This window comes from Myiozetetes cayanensis, unplaced genomic scaffold (genome assembly GCF_022539395.1).
Source record: "Myiozetetes cayanensis isolate MyiCay16 unplaced genomic scaffold, myiCay2020 scf20-37, whole genome shotgun sequence".
NCBI lineage: Eukaryota > Metazoa > Chordata > Aves > Passeriformes > Tyrannidae > Myiozetetes > Myiozetetes cayanensis.
Window position 1 is genome coordinate 5792204 of NW_026087412.1, and position 22735 is coordinate 5814938.

General features: G+C 43.0%; 1 protein-coding gene across 2 annotated transcripts in view; it reads left to right on the forward strand.

Moving 5' to 3' along the window:
- The first annotated feature begins 1293 nt into the window (after positions 1-1293).
- PRKAR1B (protein kinase cAMP-dependent type I regulatory subunit beta) overlaps positions 1294-22735 on the forward strand; it is an 89963-nt gene continuing 68521 nt past the window's right edge. Inside the window, exons 1-4 of one of the 2 annotated variants that reach the window (XM_050317426.1) lie at positions 1294-1468; positions 2297-2500; positions 11800-11970; positions 15089-15180. In XM_050317426.1, coding sequence (XP_050173383.1) covers positions 2324-2500; positions 11800-11970; positions 15089-15180 — 440 coding nt within the window. In that variant the 5' untranslated portion in view covers positions 1294-1468; positions 2297-2323. The remainder of the gene's footprint in view (positions 1469-2296; positions 2501-11799; positions 11971-15088; positions 15181-22735) is intronic. The other variant, XM_050317427.1, reaches the window with a different exon arrangement.

Below are 22735 nucleotides of genomic sequence, written 5' to 3' on the forward strand. Positions count from 1 at the left end.
ATTCCCTGGGAACAGAGGAAATACTAGCATGCATTGGAGTATTCCTCAGTGCACGTTCTGGTCCATGGCCACGTCCCAGCTGGGACCACGCTCCTCATGGCCTTGCATGGAGGTGCTGCTGGGTGTGATGGCTTTGCTCTAAATACCCAAGGATGGACCCGGTGATCCGCTCTTCCCAGTGCTTCCCGAGCTCTGGGTGCAGGAGGGCTGGTGGCTCACATGCCACGCTCCTGCCCCACTCAGTAGCCTGTCCTTTGTGGCCAGGCTGCCCTTCATGGTCAGCCCTTCCTCCTCCATGGTCAGGCCGCCTTTCTTGGCCACCCTCTATAGCCAGCCCCCCTTCCTGGCCAGCCCACATTTCATGACCAGGCTGTTGTCCTTCATGGCCATGCCTGTTCTTCACGCTCTGGCCGCCTTTCACACCTGGGCTGTTCTTTGTGACCACACGATTGTCCTTCATGGCCAAGTAGTCCTGCACGGCAGGACACCTTTCACATCCAGGCTGCCCTTTGCGACCAGGCTCGCCCTTCCTGGCCAGGCCATGTTTCATGGCCAGAGTGTTGTTCTTCATGGCCAAGCTGTCCTCCATGGAAAGGCCACCTTTCACATACAGGCTGTCCTTGGTGGCCGGGCCCATCCTTCGTGGCCAGACCATTGTCCATTGTGGCCAGCCCGTACTTCATGACCGGGGAGGCCTCCCTGCCCAGTCTGGCCTCAGGCTGGCGGTGTGGGGCAGCCAGGCCGGGCTCTGCCGTGCCCCCGTGTGCCCGTGCGGAGCGGAGCAGGTCGGAGCGGTGCAGAGCAGGTCCGTGCGGAGCGGGGCGAGTCGGTGCGGGTCGGTGCGGTGCAGAAGGGGTCGGTGCGGTGCAGAACGGGTCGATGCGGAGCAGAGCGGGTCGGATCGGGTCGATGCGGAGCAGAGCGGGTCGGATCGGGTCGGTGCGGTGCAGAGCGGGTCGGTGCGGTGCAGAGCGGGTCGGTGCGGTGGAGAAGGGGTCGGAGCGGTGGAGAAGGGGTCGATGCGGCGCAGAGCGGGTCGGAGCGGGTCGGTGCGGTGCAGAGCGGGTCGGTGCGGTGCAGAGCGGGTCGGTGCGGTGCAGAGCGGGTCGGTGCGGTGCAGAGCGGGTCGGTGCGGTGCAGAGCGGGTCGGTGCGGTGCAGAACGGGTCGGTGCGGTGCAGAGCGGGTCGGTGCGGTCCGTGCCGCCTCTCGGCGGAGGCGAGGCCGCGCCCGCCCGTGAGTGACGGCGGCGGCGGCACTTCCTGCGGGCGAGCGGCGGCGGCGGGGCCGGAGCCTTTGTGCGGGAGCGGGAGGAGAGTCCCCGTGGCGCCCCGCGGCCCCGGGCGGGCGGGCAGGAGCGGGGGAGGCGGCGGCTGCAGTGCGGATACCGGCGGGGGAGCCCCTTCCTCCTCCTCCAGCGCCGGGAAGGACAGAGGAGGCGCCGTCGCTCCGCCGGCTCCGGACACCAGGTATTTACCGGCCCCTGCGCTCCCGGGGCCCGGCGGCGGGGCAGGGGCTGCCGGTCCGCCCCGCCGGGCCCGGGGGATGCGCTGCCGCGGGGACCGCCCGGCCGGGCTCGGGGCGCCTCCCGGGGCCTGCCCCGCACAGCCCCGCACAGCCCCGGCCGCCCCTCGGGACCCACCGGCCCGGGCAGGAGCGGCTGGGACCGGGATAAAGCTGCCCCCGCGGTTTTGGGCTCGTAACAGAGCGGTCATATCCAGGCTGGTGGAAATAAAGAGGGTTTTGGGGTTGTTCTCCCCCCAGTCACCAAACTTCCCCTTAAGGGGCTCACTTCCCTTTGGGGGGCTCAATTCCCTTTTTGGGGGGCTCTGCCCGCTGCTCCCCAGCTCCCCCGGGGCCGGGAAGGGTCGCTCGCTGGGAAAGGGGGAGATGCTGAAACTGACGGAAAATCCCCCTGTATCGGAAAGCTGGGCTTGTGCTGACAGGGAAGGAGTTCCCATGGGGATGGAAAAACAAGGCTTTACGCCATCGTTTAATAGCTGTCTTTGAAACTGCTAGCCTTGTAGGGTTAATTGCACTGGATTTTTTTTCCCCCGAAGATTGATCGCTGTCTAGGAGTTAAAATCCTCTTTTTGTACTTACTGGGATGTTGATCTTACAAAGATAACACAGTTCAGCATTTCCACATACAACCCTAAAACATTAAAACATTCAGTTTCAATAGCTCTTGAATAGGCAACAGGCAATGGTAAAAATGTCTTTGCTCCTTCAGATCTCTCTGACAAAGGATTTTGGAACTGTCTCTTATCTCTTTCTTGCACCATTTTCTTACCTAGGTCTGTTTTCTGTTTACAAGCCTGAAGATGGCTGCTGCTGCTTCCTGCAATGTGGAAGAAGATGAGAGCCTGAAGGGATGTGAACTCTATGTTCAGAAGCACAACATCCAACAGATTTTAAAAGAGTGCATTGTAAACCTCTGCATAGCAAAGCCAGACCGACCCATGAAGTTCCTTAGAGAACACTTTGAAAAATTAGAAAAGGTCAGTGATTTTCAGGTGGCTTTCCATTTTCCATTTTTAAACTGAAAAAGATTGTTTAAAGAGTTTCAAATATTTTGGGACATTTTTTCTTTCAAATTTTAAATTATCACAAAACTGTGAAAAAGTAGACTGTTAGAAGAAAAAAACCCTAACCCTTCATTTGCTGATGTCTACTGTAATATTGGCTATTGTTTAGAATTTTCTGTGCAAGGTTATAATTCCTCATCAAACTGCACTTGTTAAAAATGACCCAAATTGTTATGACCATACTTTGTGTTGTGATATGTGATATCCCAAACTTTCATCTATGGGAAGAACCTTCCTATGGGTGCAAAACATGTTGTTCCCTGTTTATTCCAGTGTCACGTGATGCGATTTTCCCTTCCTCTAAAACTGAGCAAAATCAGGGAACCAGCAAGTTTTGAAAATCATTGAATAGTTTAATTTGCTGCTTAATTTCCCTGCTCTCTCCCATCTGCAGTACTTGTCCCAGGATTCTCTGACAAGGGATGCTTTCAGAGAGACCTCACTTGCTGTGACTGTCTTCTTAAGCACCGTAAAGGAGGAAACATTTTAGAACATTCCCAGACAAATTCTTACTAAAGCCCACGGGTGTCTTTGCAGGAAGAGCACGTTCTGCTAGCACAGCTTTTCCCTGGGGATGAAATTCATCCAGAAATAAATGGGAGCACAGGGCAAGTTGTTGGCTATACAAATCCTCAGCCTGCCAGAGAATTTATTCATATACTTAATTTAAGAGGAGGATTATTTGCCTTTTTTTGAAGGAAACATGTAAAGTTTGTAGGTTTAAGAGATAAGTTTTATGTAGTGTCTTCCTTTAAGAGGCAGAATTTTATAAGGACAGAGTAAGAACAATAATAAACAGTGAATAATACATAAAGCTGATATATTACCAGTGATGTGGAGCATTTTAAATATCCCACTGTCTGCTTTTCAGACACATTTTTGTAGAGGTGAGTATATGCCAAATTTACATAGTTTTAAAAGAACCCAATCATTGCATTGTGGTGGCAGCCCAGTAAGAATCCCTGGGACATCAGAGAGGGGTAGGAAGTACAAGATGGTTTTTAATTCCAATGCTTATTATTAAAAAGGGACAGTCTCTTAATTCTGCATATTCTAAAATTCTGACAGCCAAGACCCATTTCGAGAGAGTCAAAACTGTTGAATTTACTTTATTGTGTTATGAGTTATTATACATCATAATGACTGCAATTTTTGGCTTCCTGAAAAGAAGGATAAGCACCATTTTTGGGGAAAAAAAAAAAAAAAGTTAAAATACGATGTAGTATTTTGAAATAAGCTCCATAGCTAGAGGAATTGTACTTGGGGAGTTTGGCTTCACTGATCTAAACACACTACACAGAACTGAGGCAGGAAGGCAGTTGAGAAATTCTATATCTTTTCATTTAATCTCCTATTATTTCCCAAAGAACAGTGGATACCAGAATGCTGTAGGACATCAATCAGGATGCAGACACAGAAGCTGATGGATATCACTTGTCTCAGAATGGAAGGACATGATTTAGAAACAACCAGTCTCAAGGCATCAGATGCAGTGAATATCATACTTACTGTGGGAGGGAACAATCTTGGCACTGCCTCTCTAGAGCAGCCTGGGGGCTAAGCCTGCTGAGCCTGAAGGCTTCAGGCTGCTCCTGGAGGTTTCCAGCACTGTAATTCTTGTTCCTGAAACAGTTTGACTTCCCTGTCCAACCATCTCTGAGGGCTTTCTTGGAATGAATTGAACTGTGGAGGGTTTTCTGCTGCAGAATAATATTTTGACTTGGTTGGTTGTGTAATAACAGTTGAAGGAATGCTTGTAAATATAGAGAAATTCTTTCAGTAAGTTTTATCCTGTTTTTATACACTTGTCATACGCAGGTCGTTTGAAGAATCATAATGGAATTGTTAATTTAGCAATTGATCATTAGGTTTGTGTATGTAAGTGAGCAATACCGATATGGCAAGATTGCTATTAGCTCCTTTAGTTTTGCTCCTGTGCAGGGAGAGGAATGAAAATCTTTGGGTTTAAGCATGATTTTTTAAACAAAGTCATGCATTTTTCCACCCAAGTGTGTGGTATTTTGGGCTTATTTTCCAAACTCATTAAAACAGACAACACGTTCCACTGAAGAGAGCAGTAGAATAACAGTTTATCTGTCAAAAAATCATGTGGGCACTTTGGAGATGAAGTGTAGGATATTTTTCGAGCGGTTAAAAAAAGGAACTCGTGGAAAATATGCAGAGCTTGATCCACAGCAATGTACTGGAGCTACCTCAGAGGTGAATTTAAAAAAAAAAAAGTGTATTTCGTTTTGCTAATTCTTAACTCCATCTCATAAAATCAACTCATAAAAGCAAATTTATTATGATATGCAAGATCAGACTGCATCATAAATGCTTTTCACCTGACTTCTGATGACATCAGAGTTGGGTCCATTGCCTTCAGCCCACATCTGTGCTGCTAAATTGGAATGGGTGAGGCTAACCCCTGACCCCATGACACTGACTGGCCCCAAACATAGTTCTTAGGTCTAACAGGTCTAGGAGCAGGTTTGTTTTGGCAGGAGTTGGTAGGAGCAGCTGAGAACAGAGCCAGGGAACGAGCTAATGGTTGGGGGACGTGGACTGTCTTGAGCTGGTGCTCAGGCCCATGGCTGGGCCACTTTTTATTTTGCAATATGGACATGGACTGAGAGGGCTGTGGAGTGAGAACATGAATAAATACTTGTAAATAAAGTGCTGGAGATTGAGGTTTGATGTTTGACGTCACAGTCATCGTTTTCAGCTGGAAGAGTGCCCAGGTTAGAAAGAAATGCCTGATGCCTTTCTAAATTTGCAGCTTATTTGTATCAAGTACAATATTAAAAAAAGAAAAACATGAAAACTCTGAAAATAATTGTAGGAGAACTTAAATAAATATTTTTCAGTTCACTTGATACTGTCAGGACCCTCTTGTCTTAAGATGCCAGGAATTGTTTGGAATCAGCCTGTATTTCTATATACTGAAGTTTGCAAGTTGGTTTTCATATGTGACCTACAGACTTAAGGATGACATCTACTCTGATCACATTAACAGCTACTTTGTAAAAATCTGTAACATGCCCTTGAGCACAGAAAATAGTTGCAAATAGTTTAGATGTTTGAGATTTTAAAAACTGTCACGTTTCCTTTAAGTTGTTTGTTTTACATTTCCCTGTGACTGTAAAATTTCCTGTTGGTGGATGGGGTGAGGGAAACCCTTCCCTTTGGGGCATTAATTGGCTTTTTTTAAGTGGGGGAATAGATGTTAGCTAAGAAATTGTGGCAATATTTGAATAGCTGTAATTAGGTCCTGTTTACTTGAGTACTAATGAATGGCAGAAAGAACAGGGAAGCCATATTTTATCTCTGGTTCTTACTTTATGTAGAAAAAGTTAATTACTAAGACATTACAAGGAAAGCTTTGTATTTTCAGCCATACTGAGCCTGCAGAACTTTAATTGGTGTCAGGCTGTTTAGTGCCATGATTATATGATCAAAGGTGGAGTTGTCTTGCCAGGCTAAGCTCGACTGTTGTTCAGAAGGAAAAAAAAATGAGAATAAAGAGTAGAACTAATGGAGAGAATGGCACAAAAGAAGGGGAGGCAGCAGGAACCTGCAGGATGTGTTTAGGCATTGCTGAGTGCTTTGCTGAAGCCATTTTGCAAGCAGTGTATTTCAGAGCAGTGGCTGTGCTGGCTAAGCCGGGCTTTGCTCGTACCTTCTGGAGCTCTGTCCAGGTCCCCCTGTTGCCCTCAGCTCATACAGGAAACACTGTCTTTCTCTAAAAAAAATTACTGTCTTGGATTGCAATGGATTGGCAGTGTTTTTGTGGATGCAGGCTGATGCTACGTGTCTTAAGGTACCATTGGAAAGAGAATTTTAGGAAAACCTGGACCGAACCATCTGTCATTAAATAAATTGCTCTGCCCCCACGTAGCTCCTCCTGGCGGTGTTAGCCAGTACTGCTTGTGTGACAGGTTTGCTGTGAACTGGCATCGAAAAGAAAGCGTGGAGTAAACCACAAATTCATTCACTGTTAAGTAAAATACGCGGTATTTATTTATCATAAAGAGTTTCAGAACCAAAGGTATTCGAGCACCAAAATTCGAGCATTAGGCTTTTCTTCTGCAACGGTATTCTCTCTCAGTATTTACATTTTGTCCCCAAAGGAAATTTTTCAGTCAGTAATTCCCACCAGAACCTGTCCAAGCCAATAAAATTCACTCTTATAAGTACAGGTGATCGTGCTAAGCATAACTCATTCCTTTCAGGTAGGCTGGGGAGAGGTTATGGTTTGGAAGGAAAATCCTATGGAGGAAAAACTATATAAAAAATGCATTAACTAAGCAGTTTCATAGAGACTAATAAGACAAATACTTCTGTGTCTTTCAAAGCTTTCAAAGCAGTTGGGTGGTATCTGCTCGGTGGTCAGAAATGAGGGAACACACCTGAGCTACCTGAGACACTGAGAGAAGCACAGTGATGGGAGCACCAGCTGTGTGACTGTGTGACTGTGTTTCTGAGCAGGCTTGGGCATCCTCTGCTCCTGCCTCTCCTCTGATGTCAGTACTGGGAAGAGCTGGATGCAAATCAGCTCAGGTGGGACCTCTGTGATTGCTGTAGTCAGCCCCAGGCAGGGCGTGAGAGGCATCAAAAATAGGATCTGTGTTTTGTAACAAAACCTCTCTACTGTGAGGCGAGTGTAAGAAAGTAGGGAAGAGGTGGTGATGTGTTGAGATACTGGAGACACTGGGGAGGGGGAAAGGCAAGAAGTGTTAACAAATTGCAGGAGGTAAAAGGATGCCAGGAAAGGGTCTGCAGAAGGTCAGCGATGCAGTGTGAATGTCATCAGAGTAGGTGGATTTTTGGCAGGAGAATTTTTTCCAGATTTGAAATTACAAATGAGCTGAGATGCAGAGAGGCCACAGAGGATATAGTAATAGTAATCAAAGTGGTGGAGTGGGTAAACACATTAGTGGGAGGAGTGGATGTTAAAGATATTTCTTAGAAATGCTGTAGAAGAAAAGGCAGCACATCCTGTGGGGAAGACAGTGGAAAAATAGTTGAGATTGTGTGAATAATCTCTGATGACAAGTCTGAATGATCATAAAGATTGTCTGTTGTGGCAGATAAGACTGGAAAGGACATTAAGACCTCCCAAATTTCTCCTGCTTTCAGTGATGGCATCAGGCAGTCCTGTGCTTCCAGCAAAACAAAGTGCTTTGCCTTTGGCCTTTATTGATTACTATAAATCATCATGTCAGTCTCCAGGAGTGGTGGGTGGGTGTTAGAAACCTTCCTGGATTGAGAGCATCTCCTCTGGGTCAGTTCCAGTGGAAAGAGAGATTAGTTACCTGTGCATGAACTGCACATCCTGCACATTTTCTGTGGATAATCCATGTCTGCCAGTCAGAAAACTTTATGAGTGTACTTGAGGAGAAAAAAAAAATCATTTAGGAAAGGCTTTTCAAAGCTGTCGCTAGGTTTTTGGTCACTGGTGACATGATTTGAACAGAAGTGGGATTAGATTACATATATATGAAATACAGTGTTATTGCCACACAGCAGTGTTGGTTTACAGTTTTGGGGTGTAGTGGACTGTGGCAGTGACACTGGGGGCTTCAGTCAGCGGTGCACACCTGATCCCCTACTGCCACATATGTGAGATGTCCACTGGGTCTCACAGATGTGACACAGAACAGCATGAGACTTGTGTCCTCAGCTGCAGCCAAAATCCGAGCAAGGTCACCCAAAACAGCACTGGACCACAGTCTGGATCAGACCCTACATGTTCTACAAGTCAGGAGCTTCTCCACTGAAGCCAGAGAAGGCACTGGTGTGAAGAGAACAAGATGCTCAGAGGGACTTGGTCAAAGGCAATTACGCTGTCTTGCAGTTGTGTCTTCCATGTGTTTTCTCATTTTAAGGTGGACATAATTGGACAGTATGATTGTGAGTTATCAGTGCCATCAGAAGAGAGAGGGAGAGGGAGAGAGATATCACTTGTTGTCATGACAACAAAAGATGATGAGGTGTTTACTTGAAACTCAGTTCTGCACAAGGATTCACATCAAGCTGCATCTGAAGATCCGTGTTCGAAGAACTATTCTTCACACAGTTGATTCCTCCTTTAAAATATTGGCTGTATCTGTGCAGTTTTATCCCAGGATATATGGAAGACGGCTCTCTGAAAGCTTAACCCAGGACAGAGCACACTCTTTTATTTCCAAAAGGCACGCTTTAGTTCAGGAATGGGGATCCTACCTAGACTACAAATAGCGGCGTATGGAAAAGCCGGCCAGTCAACTGTCTGCTGTTTATATAAAAGGAGTTTGTAGTGAAGAGACTTCCTTTTAAAATGAATCACAGAGTAACTCACTTTTATAATCCTTTAATATCTGTTTGGCTTCTAAAAGTATTTAAGTTTAAGAGCATGCTTTGTAGTATTAATTTTATCTCACTGAGCTTTCTTTTGTGTATAAATCTGTGCTGGGGCAGAGGAGATATTATTTATTAATTCCTTGGAAGTGCCTTTTATGCAATGTGTACTGAAAAAAAAGTGTGTATTTGATATTCAAATGGGGCAAACTACTGCCCTTCCCTCTGAGTAAATATACTGTGTATAAAAAGAACTATGTAAGGGCTGCATACCATTAGTTAACTGACTGCCCTCTTGTTGTACTTACCTTTTAGTGTACTTTCAGCTGCTACTGTTCAGAAAGGTCTTCATTAACTTTCACTTAAGCATATGAAGAAGGTGCATTTGGTTGTGTTCATTTAATATAAAGAAAACGTTGACATTGTCAGAGATATGTGAGCTACAATAGTCAGCAATGTTATTTGAAATTCTTCAGTCATAACTTTCATTTTGAATCATGAGATAAATGAAATACAATGATTATAAATGCACACATTTGTTTTTTTAAATATTTGTGTTTCTACAAATGCCTATTTGTAATTAAGGAATCTAGAGAAAGTCAGAGAGGTGTAGGGAAGAAGTTAATAGAATGCTTAAATAGGACCTGCAGTTCTTGCATGATTGGAAAAATCTAGCTGAGTAATTTTTTACATATCTAGTGCTACTATTTGAAATTTGAATGTAAAGTGAAAAAGTTTCAGTAAGGACTTAATACATAGGAATGCAAGGTTTTTTTCTGTATTTTTTTGGTTACAGCTCTTAGCTCAATTGTGTTATGGTCTGGGAGTTGTGGTGTTATAATCCCAATTTAAAAAACTGCAACTGATCTCAGAGAGAACTTGGTACTTTTTGAGGCAGGTCAGAATCCTAAGAAGTCAGATCTTTAGCCAGCCCTCTGCATTTTATCTCTGAGCTTGTCTCCTAAATATTTCAGTAGTCCCTCATTCAAAACAAGAATGTGTGACTTGTTACTTTGAGTCACGCAGCATGGGAAATACTGTTGAGTTATTTAATTCAAGTAGAAATAGTGCATCAAAGACTGGTGTCAAAGGCTCATTAGGTTAATGAGAAGGGCAATGGAGGTGATGGTCAGGAAAGAAAATGGAATAAGATCAGAAAAGACAAGTGGCATGGCTGGATTTGTTGGACATTTGTAAACATCAACGGCAAAACATATATTAATCATCCATTTTTCTTGCAAGCTTAATGATTATGAGCTTGTGCCAGGTTTTGTACCACCCTTTTCTGGTGTCATACCTGATGAGTTACTGATAACTCATTTCCTCTGTCAGTGAGACCAACTGGCTGTGTTGGTAATCTGCCACTTTTCTAGTGCTGGTGCTCCCAGATGCTCCCTCCTCCACTGACTCCATATCTTAGCTTTGATTGGAAAGTCTCACTGGAAATTAGCTGTGTGAGATGGAGGCCAGGTTCTGGCACCCCTGTGGAAGGAATGTTGGTTTATGGGGTGGGGAGGGAGCTCAGCATTGCTGTTTGCTTTTGGGTAACCTGCAATGCTGCTGCTCTAAATGGTCTGAGAAGTACTCAAGTTGTTCAGGGAAGCACTGGATGATGACTGGTACCTGTACATCAATCAACATAACAATGAGGCTATCAGGGTGTGGGTTTTGCCTACAGTGATATAGGAGATGACAGCAAATAAAATACTGGGCTAATGCTGCACCAGAGAGCCTTCTTACAGTGCTCGTGTATCAGACAATCTGAGAACAGGACATATGGTCCATCCCATCTCCAGTTCTCCCCTGCCTTTAGGGAGGAACAGCCAAGACTGGAATGAACCAGCCAAGAAGGCACTGACCAAGTAGTGAGGGCAGTTTGTTGGGGTGTGTTTGTGGGCAGGATGCCAGGCTGAGGGGGTACCAGGGGGTGAGAATGTGGGCTGGGTCTGAGCAGACAGACCCCTGTTCCATAGGCTGACAGATGCAAAGGGAATTTTACTCCTTTCCCTTGAATCCCAGGAAGCTGAGGGGTAGAACATGGGGCTCTGGGAAAATACTATAATTATGTGTAATCTTGTTTGTCTCGCTTCTTTAGAAGTCAAATTCAGCATATGTTGACAAAGTCTTGCAACTTTGATTTCCTTTATTGAAGGTTTACTATACTGTTTCCTGCTCTTGTTACTCTCTCTACAGGGATTCCCCTTCCTATTTTATTGTCTGTTCCATGAGCATGAAATCTGGGGAATAACCTCCCTGTTATCCAGCTGGTGCTAGGCCAGCCATCATTTTTCATAACCCTCTGGAGCCTACCTTGGATCTTATTTGTTTGGAAGTAGCCCCATTGATTGTAAATCTGTTATATGGCAGAGATTCTGGAGTAGGGAGCATCTTTGTTGTTTCTGGTGATAGCAAGCTTGCAAAGCAGAGCAAGATGAAGAAACCTATGTAATGTATCAGTGTGTGACTTCTGATACGTTATCTGTACAAGAGACAAAGCTGTGTACAAACCAACTGAGAAAATAACAGCTGTGCCGTTGGAGAGTAAGCAAAAGAGGCTTGTTGTTTTGCTTTCTCAGCCAGGAGTAGCTGCAAAGATACGCCAGCAGTTTCTATACACTGGTTTCCATTATGTGTAAGAAACAGTTAAACAGGTCAAGTACTGGAGTGATGACACCTGTACACACATTGTAGTTAATGCTGCTCACATGGAATTTTTAATTTTCCTTCAGCAGTACACATGTGTAAATTGACAGCCATCCAAACGCAGAAGTGAAGGCCTTGCTGATAAGTCATAAAAGAAGAGTGAATTGACTATATGCAGCAAGTGAGCTACAGGGGTAAGGGATGTTTTATTGTCTCTTTTTGCCTTGCAGGAGGAATGCAAACAAATACTGGCTCGGCAGAAATCCAGTTCCCAGTCTGATTCTCATGACGATGAGATTTCCCCTCCTCCTCCCAACCCAGTGGTCAAAGCCCGGCGCAGGAGAGGGGGGGTCAGTGCAGAAGTGTACACTGAGGAAGATGCTGTTTCTTATGTCAGAAAGGTAATGTGTTACCATCTCTCTGACTCTGAGAGGTACAGGACAATTCAGTGACTCAGATTTTGCCAATAATTTGGACTCATGGGTCAGCCTGTAGGATGGTGTTCTCACTCCGGCATGGGCACAGCTTGACCATCTTCACACTCAAGTTCTTTTGCTGCATCCTTGACTAAATGCTTTCACCATCAACGGGGCTTCAGCATTCTTTGTTCCTTCTTTTTTGAGATGTGCTGCTCATCTGTTTCCCCATCTCACAGGATCAGTATTTCTCAGCTGGTTTCTTGATAATCACCGACTTCAGCATCTCCTGAGTTTGGTCAGAACCTCACACTTTTGGAGAGCAGCTTTTTTATTGCTGCATTTCCTGCTTTTTTTTCCACCCCAAAAGGCAATTCTACCTCAAGTTTTCTTCTATCCTAAGTCATTTAGGTTTCCTCAGTGTGGTTCTCAGTGTTGATTGGCTACCACCTAACCAGATTTTGGAAATCTGTTGACCATACTTGGGCAATTTCATGTGACTGTTGTCTTTGAAGGAATGCCAATCCCAAATGAGGTAATTTCTTCACTAGGAGCTCTAATTTGGACTTCTATTTTTTTAACTGCCTTTTCCACAAAAATATCTAGCTATGTTGTAGCTTTGATATCTCTTAATAACTCTGCAAAATAGTTTGAAGCTGGCTAAAGCTTTCAAAGGTTATTAAAAGAGAGATGTTACAATAGCATATGTCATGTTTGTTTAGGGAACCAGGCTCAAAATATATTTCATAAGGTTGACAGATGCTACTAATGTGCTTTTGTGCACGCCTGGAGTAGCTTTAACTCAAAGAGATTTTTATTTATGGGAATACATTTTGTCAGTCACTGTTTCTTGGCAGAATACTTTTTGCCTTTGCAGTCAGATGTGCTTTTGTCATCTGCTTATGATACAAGTTTACTGGCTGCTCTGGGCACTTCTGTCCCAAGAAACAAAGAATCAGGAGAGCCAGTCATCCTTTAAACAAGTATTCTTGTGGCAGTTAAATAACTCTTGCATGTATACAGTAAATTTCAACAGCACTGTGGTCAAGCTGTTAATGCCTTACACTGTTGAAAAACTTGCATGATACTTCAAAAGCCACTTTCAAGCACTTCTTTCTGTGCAGTTTGCCATACCCCCCTTAAAAACTTCCATGAAGAGATCACAGTTGTTTGAGCTTATTATGGGTTCCATCTGACTCTCCTGAAAATCAAAGGAAATATTCCTCCTTACCCTCTGAGTAATTCTTTTATGTTTATAATGGAACCTGAAGTTAACTTTGTTTTCTTCATTTTTTGACATTGATGCCCTTAAGTCCAAACAGTAGCAAGGACAGGCAAGAACCAGAAGCAGCAATACAAATCATATTCTGTGTGTTCTGTGATTAGAGTTGTTATGATTTTAATTTCCTAGAAACTGACTGAGCTTAAATAATAAAAATTTAGGGGATGATTTCCTGTGAAGCTACAGATGCTGCAAGGAATATAGAACTAGCATTGGAAGGGTTTGTGTCAGTGCTCTGTCTTCTGCCATAAGCAAATGAATCCCACGGTGAATCCCATGGATGTGTGGTTTAGACAGAGATTTCTAGAATACAGAAATAAAGGTAGACATTGAAAGGACAAATTATGAAAGCCAAAAGGGTAAAAAGCAAGGCAAAGGCTGTGTTAGACTATTGGAAACAGATGGAATTTTAGATAGTAGTCAGGAAGAACCTCTGGCTTGAATTCAGGTGTTGGATAGAAACACATCTGGGTCATAAGCCAATTTGAAGGTTCCCTTCAAGGGGTGAGCTATAGAATGAATAGTGCTAAAGGCAGGGCAGTGAGTTGGGTTGCTGGAGAGAAGAATCAAAAGAGATTTAACTCTGTGATTTGAGCAAGCACATGGCATGGCTCCATTCTGGGGAGCACTGAGGAAGATCCCTGTGGAGGGTTATTTCATTGTTTCATTCTCGATCTAGAGAAAGCATTATTTGTCAACACATCTGGCATAACATAATTAACAACTAACAGAACAGGAATTTTGCTCTAAAGAGAGTTATCAGCTTGAAGAGAAGATTCACTATGACTTGGAAGGTTGACGTAAGAAATGGTTGAGCGATTCTTCCCGGCACTGGGTTTCGGTCAGATGCCTGGTTACATCTCAAGAATCTCTCCCCTGTTTTCTCTGTCCCTGCCCCAACATGACCCACAAAGCCTTGTGGCTTTCATTGCTGCAAATTTGCACTGAGAAAGGCTAGTCTGTGGTATTTCAGAATCAGCCAGAAAGGTTGGAGTTGAATGTCTTAGTGATTTGATTATCTACCCTTTTGGCTCATCAGCAGTAAGCTGAACAGCTTGTGTATTCTTTCTTAATAGAGCAAGAGTTCAGGACTGCAATTCAATCTAATGTTCATTTGATAGGGTAAAACCCAAGAATAAGATACTATCCAACTGCTTGTTTAGCACTGAGGAATTGAAACTTTTAGATAAATTAGATTACATATCACTCTGATACAACCATGCAGTTTATACAAATACACTTCTCTAGACTCAATTTGAGTACTCTAATGACTACAGCAGTCAATACAAATGATGTCTGAAGCCAGAGTTTAGCTTCAGATCTTCACAGTGCAGTATTTCACCATGAAAAAAATGTAGATAATTCTTTGTGAGAACTGGTTCTACATCACTTTTACCTTTTACCTAAAGAAATGTTGCTTATTCCCTAGTTTTAAAAGTAGGTTGCTTCTGATAGTGGTTGGGGGGGGGGAGGGAAACCAATATGAAATATGTTTTCCTTAGTCCAAAAGATTTGAAAGGAGACTACAGAGCTGCCAGTACCTGCTAATTATAATATTTTTTGGATATTCTTCTCACCACTCATCCCTGATCTTATATTTCTTTTCTGGGTGTCGTTCTGAGAAAATCAATCCTTATCCTCAAATTACCAAAACTGTAATTCATTACTTTATGAGTAGCTTTATATTATAGCCTAATCCTGTCTCAGTGTTTGAAATCAAATTGCATCCATTTTCTTGAAAAATGAAATTTTCAGTACATTTCACGATCTATGAAGAAATACAACCAGGCATGTAATTACCTTTCATTCTTTTCTCCACAGGTTATTCCAAAGGACTATAAAACTATGACTGCTCTGGCAAAGGCCATCTCCAAGAATGTGCTCTTTGCTCATCTTGATGACAATGAACGAAGGTATGAGGTGCTTTATGATTTAAAGGAATATCTTGGTCTGAGGACAAGAAATGAAATTAAATTTTAGCTCAGGAATTGAAATTACTCTCACTGATGCATTTGAGTCATACTAGGTGCACCCTCAAACTCATTTATGGTATTATGAGAGAGGGTAAAATCACAAGCTAAAAAAGGACAAGAACAGGTGTTAGAATGTGTTCAGACACATGTAAAATTTTCAAATCAGCTGTGCCTGATGACCTTTATTCTATGTTACTTAAGGAATTGGCTAAAGCATTCTCAGAAGCATTTGTCATTACTTCTGAGAACTTGGGGAAGATAGGTCAAGTGCAGAAAGAGAGGGAAAGAAAAAGCATGATGTCTGTAAAGAGGTAAAAGAGAATTACAGGTAAATTATTTTGTTCTTTGAAAAACTGGGACAAAAAAATTGTGTATAAGCACCCGAAGGAGACCAAGGAGTTCAGTTGCAGCCAGTGTGACTTTTAAAAACTTGAAAATGTCTTTCTGGGACTGAGTAGCAAGTTGTGTGACTGGGGGAGTCATGATGGAGGCCAAAGAGCTTGACTTCTAGTAACGTTTTTGACATGAATGTGTATGATGGTTTCATAAAAAAGCAAGGGGAGAATTTCTTCAGTGAAACCACCATGAAGTCCATGCAAAACTGATTGGCTTGCCATACCAAGTAGCAGTTATCACTAGTCCATCATTCCAATGGAAAGATATATTGAAGTGTGAGAGGGGTTGGTCTGCTTCTCATCATTATTGCCATTAGTGACCTTGGTGGAACAGACAATGAGTGTTGAGTTTTGAGGTGACATAAAGATGGGAAGGGCTGCTAAAACATTTGGAGACAAGAGCAGAATTCAAAATGATGCTGACAGGGTGAAGAAATGTTTTAGTAAAAGCAGGATGAATTGTCACTAATTCAAGGGCAGAGAAGTATCCTTAGGCAGGGAGAACACCTGTATAAGACAGTTTTGCAGTTTTGGTAGTTCCTTGAAAGACTATGTGGAGCTTATTGTGACTCATCCTCTGAATAACAGTCGTTAATGTCAAGCTATTTTGAAAATACTAATGTTTTACTGGGGTAAATAAACAGAACATGCAAGACAAGTCCTGGCATTGGAAAGATTTCAGCTGTAACAGAGTGTCCGGTTTGGGCACTGAACTTCAAGAATAAACAGTTGGAGGAAGTTCATGGAAGGGTGAGGGGAACAATCACAGACCTAGATAACATCACTTCTGAAGGAAGAATGGGATTGGTTGACCTGCAGAATAGATGTTGGGGCAGAGAGATGCAATAATAGCTTATAACTGTGTGTGAATAATAGTATATGAGGAATAAACTACTGTGTGGGCCAGAGGGTAAAGAATAACAGATTTAAAGTGCAGTAGGAGAGAGTCAAGTCAGATCCAAGAAGAGGTCTCTGAGTGCCTGGGTAGGTTGTGTAGTCTCCACCATCTGAGGCCATTAAGAACAGATTAGGCTGTGGTCTGCCAGGAATGACATAAGCAGTGTCAGTCCTGCCTTGCAGCAGACAGTGATGTGGGGAGGTCCTTGCCAACCCCACTTTTCTGTGCTTCTATGGTTAGAAAGAGTGAAATGTCTGTACTGATGGTTTTAGTTCTGGCACAGAACATCAACAGCACAGTCCTGTGGTGGGGCTACTCAAATCCTTGCAGTCAAAGCACGTTCCAACTGTGCAAATTTTGCTCCTTCTTGCAGATGTTTACACAGTTTAATTACTTTGCAATCTTAATGGTGCCACGTTAACATGCAGATTTCTGGAGTAATTAGAAGAGGATTAACTTTGCACATTTCTTCTAGCTTTCTCTCCCACAGCAGAGAAGTCTTGTACAGAACTACTATAAATCCTGATTATACTGTCAGGATGCCGACGTGACAGGCACTGGAAGGATAGGTTTTAGGGCTGGAAATGGGACATTTCAGTAACATGTTATCAAAGTAGAGTGAGAGACAAAAAATGGAGGAAAAGGGTTTTTTTCTGGCACTGCCCTGATTGTACATCATGGTCATGTGGTCTCTCCTGCCCATTCCCTGTGTCCCCTTTACCTCTGTCAGGCAGACTGTCCTGTCATGGGTATGTGATAGGAATGAAGAGATGTGCACAGAGTGCTCCATTGCCCTTGTCTGGTTGTGTTTGTCAAGCGTGGAGAAGCCAGCAAGCTGGAGCCATCATCATACCATTGCCATCACTTCCAGTCTGCATCTTGTTGGTGCAGATTTGAAGTTCAGTAAAGCAAGTGGTATAGGACTTCATTTGGGTTTTGGGATTGGTGGAAAGCTAGGCAGGGTGACTTTATTTTCTGTGCTGCAATGGTGGTGTTGGTGTTTATTTTCCTCAGTGCTTTCTATGCTGAAGACAGTGTCATTGTTTCACCTAATTTCATCTTTGGCCAAAACGTGGGAGGTGTTCAGGTGTGGGAAGGATGGACAATCAGGGCTTAATTCCTCATTTAGAATGGATGACTCTTACATTTTTCCTTCTCTGAAAAGATATTTATGTTAGTTTGCTCTGTGGCTGTGCCATCCATGTGATTGGTGCTGAACTTGCTGCTTGGCAGCTCTGAAGCTCCTTATGTCTGACATAAACCCTTATTTATAAAGGCAGAGTGTAGGATATCATCTCTGTGTCAGATATTCCATAGGAATGATTGATTGCATGAGAAGTCATGCTGAAGTTGAGGTAAACGAGCATCTTTTTGCACTACTGTCTGAAATATTTTTCTCCAAGTCCTATTTTAGATCACATCTTTCCCTGTTCTGTGCTTCAAACGGGGTTGCCATCTATGTCCTGCACACACACACAGAGCCTCTGGTGTAAAATGGTACTGAAAAGTACAATAAAAGGGAAACTGTAACTGCAACAGTACTAAAAGCAGCAGAGCTAGTTACCAACAACTTTTGCCAAACTGTTCAGAAGTTGTTAATGTTATAAAGAACAGTGCAGCTCTGCAGAGTGATGTGGCAGTCCACTGTTTTTCCCATAGGACTTTTCCACTAACTTCAAGCAGATCTTGATTAAACTCTGGAGTAAGGTCCTGGTTCTCTCAAAGCCAGTGGCAAAATGCCCATTATCTGAAGTGGGAATGTGCTTTTAACTGGAAAGGAGCTGCTGTTTTCATTTGCATATCCAGAAATGCATGGCTTTTTAATTGGGTTTCCACACATGTGCACCTGATGTATATTTTATGTTGTTCTTCCTTTTCCTAGAGCTGGTATCCAGTGAGGATACCAGCCCAAACTGAGTTGCAGTCTGTCAGAGGAGCCTTATGTCATATGTGCATTGATGGAGATTTCTTCCCCAGCTGGTAGATGTGAAAAAGCCCTTTTACTTCATTCCAGGTTTTGATGTCTTTCAGTGCCTGGGCAGTGAAGCTTGGATGTGATAATGCTGTTGTATCACCTTGCAGGTCCCCAGGCACGTGTGCTCTAACTTCTCTCTCCTTCTCTCCCCCACCTCATGTGATGACACTGGGTTTGTCCACGTGCTCACATGGGGGTTCTGCCCTTTGTTCTGTGTTTCTTCTGTGCTGCACTTCGTTTGTGACTCCACTCAAAAACTCATGGAAGAGATGGCTCCAAAAGGGTTTTGTTAGGTGGGCAGTGGAGCATGTTAGTTAAGCTCAGGTGTGACTGCAGCAAGAAGTTCTGGAAAAGCATAGTTCATACTGGTGTGCAAACATCCTGCAGAAGCTGTGGAGATGGTCACCAGGAGGACAGTTTTTCCACACAGAGAGTGTTGTAAAAACCTGCTAGTTATTATCACTGCAGGACCACCACCCTGGTTCTGGCTTGGTGCTCACCAAAGCCTTACATATGCACAGTCCTGCAAAACAGCTTCTGAAGGAGCTCCTTGCAGCACAGAACATCTTCTGATGCAGAAGACCAGGATGTGCACCCAGAAGAATTAGGAATTGCTCTGCAGTCTGTTCAAGGATGAACTAGCCTTGAGAGAACCAGTTTGTGGAGCTGGACCTACAGACAGGTATGAGGTTTTCACTCTCTCTTCGGTTATATTGGGGAAAAGTGAAATGGCTGTGAGGGACTTCTGCATTATAAATACAAATTTTTTTTATAGGTGATATTCTTTACAAAAATTTGTCTTTAACATCAGTTGAGGGCAGAGACCATCTTGTTTCTCTGCTCTTCATTGCCCTTGTGATCCAAGAGGAAGTCCTAGGAAAAATAAAAAAAAAAATTGAATAAAAGCCTTGATGATGGCATTTATACCAAATAAAAAGACCTCAGAGTTAAAAATAACAGTGCTTATTTCAGAAAGTGCATCTCTATCTTTCTAATGTCCCTCCAGAATGCTGGTAGGAAGTCACACATTATAACATTCCAGTGCTGTCTTCAGTGGCCTGTTCTAGAGATTCTAATGGCTGGATAAGGGGAGGACGTTCCTTGCAGATCTTATCCCTCCTGGTTCAAATGTGATCTCATGACTCAGGTCCATTCTGCAGACCATTAAGAGTTTGCATAAACTTTCCCCCTTCTTTTGGGCTGTGACATCTGAGAGTTTTGCATGAGGGAGAGATCGGCCGGGGGCGGCACCGCTGCCCTCCCCGCTGCTCTGGCTCCGGTCAGGATTTCTGTCTGTGCAAAGATACAATTACACCCATAACTTGGCAGCGTTTTATTTCCTCTCCCACTCTTGGATATCCAGCAGATTAACGTCCTCTAAGGCCTCCTAGTTGTGAAATGGTGTATAAAGTCAAAATTGGTGACAAGGGGCCAGTGTGACTGACCTGATCTCTTCTAAGCCAGCAGTGTAGCTACCACGATTTTTTATCGTTCATCGTGTAATGCTGGGATACAAGTACACCCACTTGGCTCTGCCCTGATGTTGAATGGTTAAGGGGAATCAAAAGGAAGAAATTGTGGATAAAAATAAAAAGTATTTTTTCATCATTTCATTGACAGGATGCTCTGTCTGTACTGGACAGGGGCAGACACTGAGAGGGGGCAGTGAGGAAGTTCAGAGGTGACCTCCTGTGGGAATGGAAGTTGGAACCAAAGCTGTTGATTGTCAAGGAGGAGAAGGAAATATAACTGAAGCATAACCAGTGGGGGAGAGAGCAGGACTGAGAGCGGCAGGAGTGAGTGTCTCTCCTGCTTTCAAGATGTCATCAGTGCCTGACTGCTCTGCTGAGTCATGAGGCACATCTTTCAGGCCCTGTTCAGAAGCTCAGTGGCCTCCTGACCACACAAAGAAGTAGAAAGGTTAAACACTCTCCATATCTATATGTAAATGCTAAGTAAAATTTGTTCATCAAGAAGTAAAGAGGTTAGATAAATATTTAGCTAATGTCATCATTTTTAGAAGCATTTCTTATTAATGTACAGGCAGCTGTACTGCCTACAACAGCTTTTAGAATACTGTTGTGTATTTTATTACTTGGATTAATAATAAATTTGTTTCTGAGAACAGTATGCTGGTGTGAAATTGCTTTGGAAACAAGGAAGTTGTATTTAATGCTTTTACTAAAATGCTGAGCTCTTATAAAGGCACAAAAAAAAAAAGTACCAACAAATGAACTTATAAGGAGATAAAACTGCTGTATTTATTCCAGCAGCACACAGTGTTGCATTTACTCCTGTGTGTTTCCTGAATGGCAAATGTAGGAGAGCAAAGGGCATTTTTTATTATCTGTGCCTGTTGGGGCCCAGATGCGAAGGTGAGCGTTGGCACTCGGGCTTCGTGTGCAGGCCAACCAAGACTTTGCTTCAAGCAAAAATTCTTAGGCTTTTCCCAGCATCCTCCCAAACACCGTGGAAGGCATATGCTGCTGTGATACTGTAGATAAAATTGGAGATAAGTTGCAGATCCCACCATGGTACTGCTCCTGTTTCAGCAAAATGTTCTGTTGCCTTCTTACAAGTGTGTTTTAAGTTCAGGCAGTTTTATAAGCCGTGATCTGTGGAAAAGTGGGAGTCCTATAGGGACTTACTGGGTGTAAACATAACACTATTTGGAAGACATTCATGCCCAAATTAAGGCTTCTTTAGTATCAAGACACAATCGTGTTCTTAAAATGCATTAAGGGCTGCCACAGGGGGGAAATGAGTTGTTATGTATCTCTGTCCCCTGAATACAAAACATCAGACTTAAGCTTAAATCATAAAAGATGATGATTTGCCACGTGTGTGTAAATTATACATGTGGTAACAACTTCCAGGGGCAGGGATACTTAAATAGATAGCAGGATCTAGAATTGTTAAGAACAGATTAGGCAAATCTCACTGAACAGAATTTTGTTTCTCCTGTGTTTGGATGGGAGAGGTCTCTTAGTTCTCTCTATTTTTGTAATTCTTGGATCTTCAGTAGTGGGAAAATCTTTCACTATGCATTTTTGTTTTCTCTTTTTATTTATTTATTTATTTATTTACTCAAAGGGTTATTGTTATTTTGTTCATCTTATGTTCTTTCAGCTGGATGAATCCAATTCTCCCCATCTTCCTTTGCAGACCTGGTTCCTCAGTCTACTGGTCATTTTTGTTGTTCTCAACTCTCTCTAATTGCTCCATGTCTTTCTTGTTTCTTTAAATTTTTCCCAGCAGTGAGATATTTTTGAGTCCTACTTAGCATGTGATCTCTGGAATCACTGGATCCTTTCCTGCAGAAATGTTCCCTTGGCAGTGAATCTTCAGCTTGTATTTATGCTGTTGGTCACCCCTACCCTAATATAGTTAGCTGTAGTGTCTTTATTGAAAATATATCTATTTTCTCAGACTATTTCTTCAATTTGTAATAATTTTACATCCTAACATTTTTTTAAGTGCTTGCAGATCCTTTGCAGTGAAGTATTGTCTTTTATTCAGAAAATACACTCTTTATCTGGGTCAGTAATGACTTGGGTGTGTTTGGGTTTTTTTTTATTACAGGCATAATTTATCATGAGAAAAATGGTTTTCCGTAGCTACCATGAATTTTAGTTGTTGTCCTCTTGATCTCATATTAAAATCTTCTTGAAACTTCTGGTGATTAGCGAATTTCAAGGACATTATTATTGCTATAAGCTTTATTCACTTCTGCATAATACCATGTTTTATTACAGCACTGGCTGCAGGCCAGCTGGAAAGCCTCATATATGTGGAAGAAACCTAAGAAGGCACCATTCAGGAGCAAGATATTTTAGAAACAGGATGCCACAGCTATGACATATTCATTACACATCCTGTGTTTTCCTTGCATTTGTAACTTAACTCTTTTGTTAAAAAACAAATACCTATGAAGCTTCTGCCCATGCTTCATATGTGCCTACAGTGTGCAGAGCAGTGCAAGAAAAATTCCCTTCCCACGATGCTGCACTAGTATTTCTGTATCTCCAGGAGTCCATGTTGTGCCAACATGGATGTTAAGGGGGGATGAGAAGATGAGAGATGAAAAGGTGAAAGATGAGAAGAAAGAATAAGAGATGAAAGAGAAATGATGAAAGTGAGGCATGAAGAGTGGGGGGTGAAGAAGGGCTTTGTGGAGTCCATAACAGGGCTTCCTTGGGTTATATTAGGATTTTTTGTGAACAGAGT